Genomic DNA, 11,203 nt, shown 5'->3' with positions numbered 1-11,203 from the left:
TATGACATACTTTAGGATTTACGTAAACACTGATGTTTGCCCTGTAGGGTGATAAGATAACGCTGATAACACTATATCACAACCATCTCAGTCGTCACTTGACAATGGTCAGCCGCTGGCTGATAAATATACTTAAAGCCAGATCGATTGGCTTTTATTTATATATAATACGTTTTGTAGGCGCGCGGTCACATCGGTTTTTATCAGTCCGAATAATAAGTCTTCCAATTGCGTCATTTAAAATCATTAACGGAGCGCTGCTGTTTGCCTTTTGATATTGTTTATTTTTAAAATATCGAGTGAAGAGTATAAGCCGGCATATGAATATGATTATCACATTTGCCCTTCATTTACAATCTTGTTCGCTGCAGATTTCTCTTTCAGTGATCTATAAAAAATTCCTTAATTAGAGCGCAGAGACAGCAGTTTTCGATTATGTTTAACTTTTGCTTATATTCTCTGAATTTGCTAAAATACTTCTGTGACGTCAGAAGATCGACGAGGAAAATAGATTACTGGAATTTTGTATTCCAACTGTTTGACTTTTCCACTTATTATCGTATGCACAAATATGCCAGCAATGTACATTCGCTAATTGAGAGCTAATTAGCTGAATGACAGACCATTGTCCACAGAACCTAAGCCATGTAGCTGCTGAAATCAGTTGATAAATAAAAAAAAAAACCAAAGCCCATCCTCTAATGAGGAAGTTCTACGAGATTTAAAGATCGACACGCACACAGCAAAGTCTGAAAAATCGGTTTGGACCAGGATAAACTGGTTGGAGATATGCGGGAGATTTGAGGGAGTTCAGATGAGCAAAAGAGAGAGAGTCCAACAAGGCAGTTACTTCGACAGTTGACCGTTAAATGGATATAACCGGTCAAATCCAATTGGGCAATGTATGAAGTTACAGTATGTAGACTTACTTATCACCGGTAAATTATATACGTCATTCAAGAGGTATTTGTTCGTCATTTAGCTAGTTGAATGCACCCCTTAAGGGATTCGCAATTTTATTCTAGCCCGTGATTGCAGCTAACCAAATTATCATAGTTATTAAAGACCCATTTAGGATTAAACACCTCTCGTCTGACAACCCAATAAACCGAGATGCAGGAATTGCGCCTCACAATTGAGTTGACTCCACAACGTAGCCACCCTGGCGTTTTCAAGTGTCATTTAATCAACTTGTGATGATTACAACGATGGAGCACCGAGATACAATAACATAATGCCGTGGCCATTTATCCGTGCATCTCCATGCCCACAATCAGCAGCAACAGTCTAAGAATGAGGAAAATTGGCAATGGCAACCCATTGTTGGGGGAGTTGTGGGTTCATGTGGCAAGGGGCAAGGGGGTTGCCATGCAGAAGGAAGTGCACATTTAAGGGAATTAATCAACTCGAAAGTTCTTGACACTTGGCAACGCTTTAAACACTCGACAAAAAATCCTCGTAAATTTTCTACCATTTTCCCTAAAGATAGTGCTTATGAGGTTCTTTTTGAAATTCTTAAGCCATTATATGCAAATAGTTATGGAATATAAGAGTAAGAAACAGTTTATTTTTCTCAGTGCAGCGTTAGCATTATCCAGATGCTGATGACGACGAACCATGATTGAGGAACAATAACAAAGAAAGTTTTCCCGATTTCCGCGTGGAAATTTCCGAAGCACAGAGCGCCCAAAAAACTGATCCACCCGTTTGGGGAGAGCGTGGAAAAGCAAAACAAAGCGCAGTACAACACAGCACGCCAGCATAATGAGAGTAACAATGGTGGTGGCGATTGTTAGGGGGAGGGGCGTGGGTGGAGTGTGTAGTGGAGCCAATGTACTCAACTCTCCGCGCATGTCAACGCCAGAGTGGGAGAACGGGAGATAGAGAGAGAGAGTGCGACTTGTGCTAGTATGCGTGTGATTTTCTTTGTGCTTTGTATTTTAATATTTATAAAGCAGGAGCGTATCACATTCTTAGAGGGTGAAGTGCGGTCTAGGCTCCACAGCCTTTGAATGCAAAGCACTTAGCTGCACTGGCGAAAATTGCATGGCCCAAGCAACTGCCCTCGGGTGTGTTGTTGTCTGGCCACTGTCTGCACTCAATCATTTATTCTATTTGCGTAGCCAGCTAAGGAGATGGAGAGAGATAGAGAGAACATTAAGAGGTAAAACACACACGAAACCCCCAGCTCACACACACTCACACCTTAGCCACATAACCTCCCCCCTGGTCCAACGCTTTTGCTTTGGCCTTTTTCATGTTGCTTGGCAAAGTGTCGAATACGTTCAACAGCTGTCGACGTCACACTGCAAGAAAATTGACCCTAGATACGTGGAATGCTTTTTTGGGTCACGTTTCGTATACCCAATAACATCTGAGAGTTTAAACAAAGACGTCAGCCCACATTGCGGATGAGTAATGTCCTGTAGGAATCGCTTGCAACAGAATTCTTTCTAAGATATCACTCACATGAGCTTGAAATGGGAAACCAATGCGTTATTAGACTGCTTAATATCGGAAATAATAGAAATACCTACATATCTTGACGATCTTAAGAGTCAATTTGGTCAGAAAAGTCTTCTTTGCTTTTTACCTTAACTATTTATCTGAAAATGTACCCCGTTTTCCTCAGTGCTCAATCACTCTTATCTTGAAGCTTTTGTTGCGAGAACGCAAGAGATAGAGAGAACGAGAGAGAAAGAGCGAGGCGCGTGGTGAGCCTGTGTGAGTGTTGAGGGGCGAAGAACACTGGTGCTGAGTTTTCGCCTTGCTGGGTGACTTGGGGCTGCGTTCGGTTAGTTGGTGATCTTTCGCCGAGAGCGCAACACGCAGCACGCATCGCCATTCGCAGTCGCAGGAAGCAGGGAAACCAAGAGTTGGCAACAACTTCTCGTGGCTCCCAGCCCGTTTGTTTGTGCTTCTGATTCGGCTTATTTCGCCCAAAATCGGTTCTAACTTATTTTCCTAACTCTAAGACCAGTCGAGCAGTCGAGGCGCAAATAATTGCATAATTACACGTTTTTCAAAAATATTCAAGAGTACTGCGAGTGCGAAAATAAATGAGAATTCAGTTTCGAGTCTGCTGAATCATCGCATATACACAGCACAACGTATACATAAATCAGTTTTCGTAGCCTTCGCGCCGTCCACGTCATCAACGAAAAGTATAAACCAAATTTTCGAATCGAATCGAATACTGAAAAGCTAACCGTAAACAAGTGCGAAAGAACAGCGCCGCAATGTCAAAGAATAACGGAAAGGGCGCCAAAGGCGAATTCGAATTCCCGCAGCCAGCGAAGAAGCAAACCTTCTCGGAAATGATCTACAATCCCCAGGAAGGCACCTTCTTCGGACGCACCGGAAAAAGTTGGAGTAAGTTCTTTACAACTCTACTGAATAACAAACAAAATCAGTAGACAACTTCAAAATGAATGCCTGAAAAAGATTAAGAATTAGGTTCCATCAAGAGGATAAGACTAAAACCACTGTGAGTCATTTCTATTCTATCCATTGAGTCTGTTTGTGGTTTTTAAATACATACATTTAACATTTTAGAATTAGTTTTAACTCGAAAAATATATAATTTGAATGTTTGAATGCTAGTTCCCAAATTTCCATGCAGTATAGGCACTCCAGTACTTATCTGCATGCCCCTCCGATGAGATATCTGCATCCACTCCAAGCTCCAAGCACATAGAAACAAAAATGCGATTGTTTATTGTATATAACTAGACACTTGTCCGTCATATGGTAATGGAAACTATATATGAGGAGCGTGCGGTCGTATTTACAGGCTTATCAGTCGATTTGGCGAGTCATAGTGTGGGAAACGGGATGAGGTAAAGAAGCAACTACGGAAATCTCCGTTGCGGTGTCTCGAAAATGTTTAGTCAACGCCATAAAATAGATAAACTCATTACGAGACAACATGATGAAGTGGGATTTCTTAAGGCAGTCATAAAAATATTATTAAGAAATACAATCACCTTGAGCAACCGCTGGCAATGTGATAATGGCTAAGTGAAAAGAATCTAGAAAGTTTTAGAATCGAACATTAAACATATGTGTGTTCATTTGGCTACACACGTTCAATCTACTAAATTGTTGAATTGCCTTTTTAATTAGGCTAGCATATTTCAACGTTAATGCGAATTCTTGACTTTCGAAAATGGACACGGATCCACGTTCCCAAAGGGAGGGGAATTGGGGAAAACGTGAGGGATGAGGTGGTGAGTAGAGAGCACTTTGCTTTTATCGCCAATAATATTTGCCGTCTTATAATGGGTTCTGTAAACAGATTCAAGGTTTCGCACTGAGAGGCATAGTGAGATTTAACGCTCTCACAATATCAATGTACATATATCTGAAAAATATGCCGATCGCAGAACCAACTGCTGAAACACTACCAATTTTAAATAGTGTTTAGCAATTTTCTGAGTACTTCGCTTATCGGTAGCTCGAATGAAAAGTTCCCTTGACGTCATTTGTTTGCTTTTCATTAAGTTGGCCAAGTTCGCTTCAAGTTTATCGAATGTTTAAATTGATGTATAATTTATTTACATTGACGCCAAAGGTGTACCCCCGAAGAGCTCTAATAACTTTTTATGCTAATTCCGACATTTTATACTAATTCTCAGTCCAATCGGCAAAGAACTTAAGAACTATTGACACACCTGCTACAACAAAAGCCATATGGCTGCATATCTATTTAATATATGAAACTATTTGCAGAACTGAATATACAGTGGGTAAAGTGTTTGGCCTGCCTTCGGCTAATTCCTATCATTAAGCACAAATTCGTGGTGCATGTCCTTTGATTTTTCACTGCCTAATGCTCGGTAATTTAAGTCATGTGCAGGACATTAGTGGAAAAATAAAATGGCAACGACCCCATAAACAATGTAAAGCAGTGTGGCAAAATTCTAAACAGACAGAAAACAAACAAAAATCACAGCAGATCGAAAACGCTGATTTTGATTTACGATCGCCATCCGATTAATTCCGATTTCAAATGAAGGCAAAGCATTGGACGGTTGGCTAAGCTTTGCTTTCCATTAATTAACGCAATGAGAACTTGTTTAGGTTCGTGCCGGTTGTATTTTTTTTTTTTTTTTAGGTGCGGATGAACCTTCTCAGAGAACCGGTTCAGTGGGTTCATGATTACTTTTTTGGTTTTCGAAATGCTTTCGCTTTGCTACACATTTTAATTCTCTACATCGCATTTGGCTTCAAAATGTTGGAAATAAGGTTATATAATGATAATAATTGCTTACATAGTATTATATGCATTGTATTTTGTATTGCTTTACCGAACTGAGCTTAAGTTTTATTTCTTCTGATTTTTGACTCTGTTGCATTTCTGTAATGAAATCAGCGTATCAGATCGATGTAACCGCAAAGCAGCAGGAAAGGCAGGCAATCACTGCCCTAGCCAGTTTCTAAATCTGGCTCAAACCGGCTAGAACCGCATTTCGCCGGCTACATCCGATTTCCCCATTAATCGCCCCCGCCACGCCCCTCAGTCTGCTTACATTGACATGCTGCTAACTAATTGTCACGATAGCGACAAGTCTGCGATAAAATACACAATTCAATTAAAGCGCAGGAAACTAGCCTAATTTGCTTAAGCTAATTTAAAATTAAATTAGTTTTTTAATCATCAGTATAGAAGCTATTTCTTTTTCGATCCAATACTATACAATTAGATAAGCCTTTTCTGAAATTCTTCGCTTTCTTTTTCGAAGTTCTTACTTTGGTATACTTGGGTTTTCAACTATTTCCCTTTCGCATATCGAATTCGTTTTTTTGCCAGTATAAATATTCACATGCTAGTTTTCCTAATCATCATAAAAAAAGCTAAATTTTTTAGTCTTTAGTTAAGTACTCAAACAAAAACGTGACAAATCTATTTGTTGCTGCTCTTTGGGTAATTCTTCGATTAAGAACGTGGCCAGAACGAGAATAAACCCCGTCACGCCCGTATTTAGGCCCAAAAATAATCAGCAAACTAAACGCTTGCAATGTTTGCCGTGGGCGGGGCCATCGGGGCTTCCCCTCGTTAACATGTGAAATTAATTCACTTAAAATGCCGCAAAGTATGCTATAGGCCCCAAGCACACAGACGGCGAAAAGAAAGATGGCCAAGGATCCTGGGTGTGCTGGTGCTAGTAATAGTATTCGAATGTGTGTGTGTGTGTGTGTGTGGGTGTGTGTGTAAGTTTGTATGTATGTGTAGTGGTGACGCATGGACAAAGGGTGCGGCGAACAGCAACAAATAAAGCGGCGCCACGGAGACGGCTTATTGGCAATGAGGACAAAACGGGACAGGAGTTGAAACTGGCAGTGGGCATGGAGATGGAGATTGGGATGGAGGTGGAGATGGTAATGGTAGTGGTAATGGGGGTGACGTGACCCACACAATCTGGCTGGATGCGATTCGGGGTAGATGGCGACAGACACCAACAAGTTGCATCCTCCGTCTTATTCCACTTCGTTCTGTGTTTTTCTTCGTGGCCGAGACTTGCGGCACGATGGCGTCATAATTGTTGCTTCCAAACACACAGAAAAAAACTGAGTAAGGATTTGCATAATACGGTGCGATTACTTGAGTAAATAATTTCATTGATTAAATTATGATTAATTGTATACAAAAGTTTTTTCTATTAAAGAAGTAAGCGATTTGACACCTTGAAAAGCGATGATGGTTTCAAATGGCCAAGCTTGTTGCTTCACCCATTTCTATTCATGATTGTGGGACATTTGCGGAGTGAAAGGGTCACACACTCATTACATAATTGCGGTTGCACATGTGCTGGCTATTAAACGATTTCCCACAACAGGACGACTTGCTGGTCAAGTGTGCAAATTAAGCCACTCGGCGAGTGGCTTTTACAGCTTGTGCTAAGGTGTCCTGGATTCTGGCCATATGTGCGTCTAGCACGTAACTTAATTATTAAGTTCCGCTGGCCTTGGTGGTTACACTTGGATGACGCCTAGAAAGCAGCGAGGTTATCAATCGTTGGTCATGCAAACCGACTAGCGTTTCCAGCACTTTTGGGTTGGGTTTCCTGATGGCGGGGATGGGAATGAGGATGGGGATGTCCGTGGCACGGGTGGGAGTGGCGACTTTATATGGGTCACGAGTCCTTTAAGTTTGTTTACCGCACTGGCGGACAAATAAACGGACGGACACGGATAAGCGAAGCCTTCGTTCACTCTTTGATTGTTCAGGGTTTTTATAGAAGCCGGGCCACCGAGTTGCACCACTCCGTCCATCCCCAAGAGCGGTTGCACAATGTCCTGGTATGGGGGCCAGTTCATATAAGTAAAGTTCCCTTTATGAGTCGCATTTGCTGTTATGCATAAACTTGATACCTCCCGTCGACATCTTGTTTGACTTTTATATAAAAGTTGAGTAAGTTTCGAGCCAGAGGAAGCGGCATGTCCTTTGGCTAAAGAATACTTCATGGTTGGACACCTCAAAACACCATATTGAGTTCCACTGACCTCCTACACAGAGAGTACATCTCCAGGTCTCAAGTTTATTTTCAGTTATATTCTCTAATCGAATAGTAGCATACATAGAAAGTTGTATGTTTTATAATTTATTTATTTCATGGTGTCACCTTCATGAAAAAAAAGTAATCATTTGTCATCTATGCCATAGAGTTTTTACTTGATAATAAAAAGTAAATTGCGAGTAACCATGATTTTACGATGTAGTCTTCTAATGCAATAACGCCCCCCGGGGAGTGAAAAATGAACTGATGTAATAAATATATTCATGATTTCAAATACATTCACTGCATACATAGTTCTGCCCACCATGCAATAGACATACATTGTATATATTTTATATTTCTGTACTAGTAGCCATTGAAGTGGAGTAAACTTATCGATTTCGGTGGGAAAGGCAATGGCGGTCCCTCATTCGGCGAAGACATAAGAATGTTTGGGGACTCTGCCGTCATGTAATCGAAAGCGTGTAGACCAGAATTCCTTACACATTAAATACTGGTGGCCTACGCTACAGGCCGTCTGCTCGACCCACCTTGTCAGGCGGCGATTGGGATTGGCAATGGGGGGTGGTGGCTAGATGGATTGGTGGTTCGTTGGTACGGTGGACGACTGGCGTCACACCACCAGAATGCGACTGTCTGCCCCAGTATTTGTCTATGACTGAGTTCGCTGTGGTCATTGCCAAACTCATTTCCTTGTACTTGAACGCAATTATTTCCCATTTGGACTTGGCAACAAGCAGCCGGGCCATTTGGCGTACTCTGAAATTTTGATGAGCAACTAAAAACTCAAATATGGAAAAGTCGTTACCAAGCGATGGCAAAGGCCATTGATTACCAATTGATATCTCCTGTCATGGAACGTTGGAACTGGTCAAGACCGGATATTGTCTTGTGGTTCTTTTGAAGTTAACTTCGATATATTTTTTTTCAGCAAATAGCTTATACGTATACAACATTGCCTGGAATATTTTAACGTATTTAAGTGCAATGATAGTTATCCGTACTATCGATTGTCAACTGATTTATTATTCGGCACTTAAATATGAAGGAACCAAATAGTGATTTACTAGCCCAAGTGGTTTTTAATCGACCTCTTAGCCTGGTCTCTTGAAAAGAACCCACCAAGGCCCATCGATAGCTAGGTGCCAACTGGTCAATATCCACCCCGTAACGCGTAATTTCCCCATGCCTTTGTCACCTACTGTACCCTGGCGTCCGTGTATTGTATTCGATATTCATTCATACGATTAATTTGTTTTGAAATTTGAGCTCCAATGGACTGACAGTGGAATCGTTCGTTTGTTTCGGGTTCGCTGTCAATTTCGGTTTGTCGATGTTGGCGCTTGTTTATGCAATTGCTATGGGGCTTGGCCCAGTCGGGCTCCCGATGTCCGGCGCTCTGTGTCCACTGGCCACATGGAAGTGACAAACGGCCCACTGAATTCTAGCTGAGTCGTCAATGTTAATGACATTGAAATACTGAAAAATGCCGGGTTTATCTGTTTATTGTTTCTGGTCGTATTTACTGTACCCGCCGTAAGCGTTCGATTATCTGCGTGCCCGTTTAGATTGCATAAGCCCTGTCCCCAATCTCTCATTTCGTTCCCGTTCCCATTCCCACTTCCTGATCCCCCATGCATCCAGTTTCGCAGAGTCAGTATGGTTCCACTTTGGCAAATTGGGGAAACAATCCAATCTTAATCGCGTGAGATAAAATTGGTTCAAATTAGCCCCTTAGTTTTATTATCCATATCTTTTTTAACATTATAATGAGCGTGAATCAACACTTGATATATTACTTAGTTTGGATCTTATCTCACAAAATACGTTTTGTTTTCCCTCAGGTCAGCTACTGCTGTTCTACACAATCTTCTACATCGTTCTGGCCGCCCTCTTCACCATTTGCATGCAGGGTCTTCTGTCCACCATCAGCGATACGGAACCCAAGTGGAAGCTGCAAGACTCGCTGATAGGCACCAATCCCGGCCTGGGATTCCGTCCATTGAGTGAGCAGACCGAGCGAGGATCGGTGATCGCCTTCGATGGCAAGAAACCGGCCGAGAGCGATTACTGGATCGAGCTGATTGATGACTTCCTCCGGGGTGAGCTAATTTAAATTGAGTAAATGGAACTCATTTAAACTGGAACCTGTCATTTTATAGACTACAACCACACCGAGGGACGGGATATGAAGCACTGCGGCTTCGGTCAGGTCCTCGAACCCACGGATGTGTGTGTGGTGAACACGGATCTGTTTGGCGGCTGTTCCAAGGCCAATAACTATGGCTACAAGACGAACCAGCCCTGCATATTCTTGAAGCTGAATAAGATCTTTGGCTGGATTCCGGAAGTGTACGATAAGGAGGAGAAGGATATGCCTGATGATCTGAAAAAGGTGATCAATGAGACGAAAACGGAGGAGGTAAGTACAATGTATGTTTTGTATCTGGATCTGTACTCAAGTTGCCTTCCTGTACTCCAGCGGCAGCAAGTCTGGGTGAGCTGCAACGGTCACTTGGGCAAGGACAAGGAGAACTTCCAGAACATCCGCTACTTCCCCAGCCAAGGGTTCCCAAGCTACTACTACCCGTTCCTGAACCAGCCGGGTTACCTGAGTCCGCTGGTGGCCGTGCAGTTCAACTCCCCGCCCAAGGGTCAAATGCTGGACGTGGAGTGCCGTGCCTGGGCCAAGAATATTCAGTACAGTGGCAGTGTCCGCGATCGCAAGGGCTCCGTGACCTTCCAGATCCTCCTGGACTAAGTGCGGGGAATGGGAATCATGTCGCCAACTTGTGATCGCAGCAGCAAATACTAGCCGTATTCTGGGCGAGGATATGGCAAACCGCGTCGGAGACCAACTACCACCTACCTTACTGAAAGAGATATACACATATGCAGATATAGATATATATATATATATATGGAATGAGCTAGCGACCTTAGGTTTTCAAGTGTATTGTATATATTTATACGAAGGAATGATCCGACCGATCGTCAATTGAACTCTGAACATCTGGCCTAATAGAGAAATAGAAAGTCGAAAATCTTGAAATTAAAGTTCAAATCGTACACACGCAATTGTTGTTATAGCTTTTAGCTTGTCTATTGCTATCAGTTATTATTATTAATATTTATCATATTATTTCATTATGAATTCTTGTAATTACGATCATTATTTTCTGTCAGTTGTATTTAGTTTTAATTTATAAATGTTGAAACATGCCCGAAAAATTCTTTGTTTCCCGCACATCGCCTAGGCTTGTTCAATTTGTACAAAGAAGCAACTAAATAAATTATAATTGTTAAATGTATGCAAATCATGGAGAACGAAACATTTTGATCTAAGCTGAATGTCGATTATTTTTTTTTCAAACTGGAAAGTATTCAAGAACCTCTAAGTAGTGCAATTTTTAAAGCAACAACCACAGTAACTAAGAAATTCCAGTCTTATTTATGCGACTAACAAATCAAAATTTTAATTTATTTTAAACATATTTCATTCACACAAAAAAATAAAAAGAAGTTAAGCGAATAATGTTTTTGCGTTGTATCATTTTAATAAAGAACAGAGAATATAAGAATCCATATTGTGTTTTCGTTGACTTTCCTTCTTAAAAATCAATTACCTACTTTTAGGCGGACGTGTTGAAAGAAAAACTATTTTATAATAATTTTAATTAAAT

General features: G+C 41.3%; 1 protein-coding gene across 2 annotated transcripts; it reads left to right on the top strand.

Annotated features, from left to right (window-relative positions):
• The first annotated feature begins 2,792 nt into the window (after positions 1-2,792).
• Positions 2,793-11,099, top strand: nrv1 (nervana 1). Of its 2 annotated transcripts, none has more exons than NM_057819.4 (4): positions 2,793-3,372; positions 9,365-9,622; positions 9,683-9,942; positions 10,003-11,099. In NM_057819.4, the coding sequence occupies exons 1-4, from the start codon at positions 3,240-3,242 to the stop codon at positions 10,279-10,281; spliced, it is 930 nt and encodes a 309-aa protein (NP_477167.1). In that variant the 5' UTR covers positions 2,793-3,239; the 3' UTR covers positions 10,282-11,099. The 2 variants fall into 2 exon arrangements, with proteins under 2 accessions (NP_477167.1, NP_001260163.1); NM_001273234.1 differs by having other exon boundaries at positions 10,003-10,830.
• The last annotated feature ends 104 nt before the right edge of the window (positions 11,100-11,203 follow it).

Source organism: Drosophila melanogaster, chromosome 2L (assembly GCF_000001215.4).
Source record: "Drosophila melanogaster chromosome 2L".
Classification (NCBI taxonomy): Eukaryota; Metazoa; Arthropoda; class Insecta; order Diptera; family Drosophilidae; genus Drosophila; species Drosophila melanogaster.
This window is presented reverse-complemented; position numbering and strand designations above follow the sequence as displayed.

Coding starts and splice junctions, on each gene's coding strand:
- nrv1 (NM_057819.4), top strand. CDS start 3,240: ATGTCAAAGAATAACGGAAAGGGCGCCAAAGGCGAATTCGAATTCCCG. Junction 9,623..9,682: donor GATTGATGACTTCCTCCGGG/GTGAGCTAATTT, acceptor GTCATTTTATAG/ACTACAACCACACCGAGGGA. Junction 9,943..10,002: donor ATGAGACGAAAACGGAGGAG/GTAAGTACAATG, acceptor CCTGTACTCCAG/CGGCAGCAAGTCTGGGTGAG.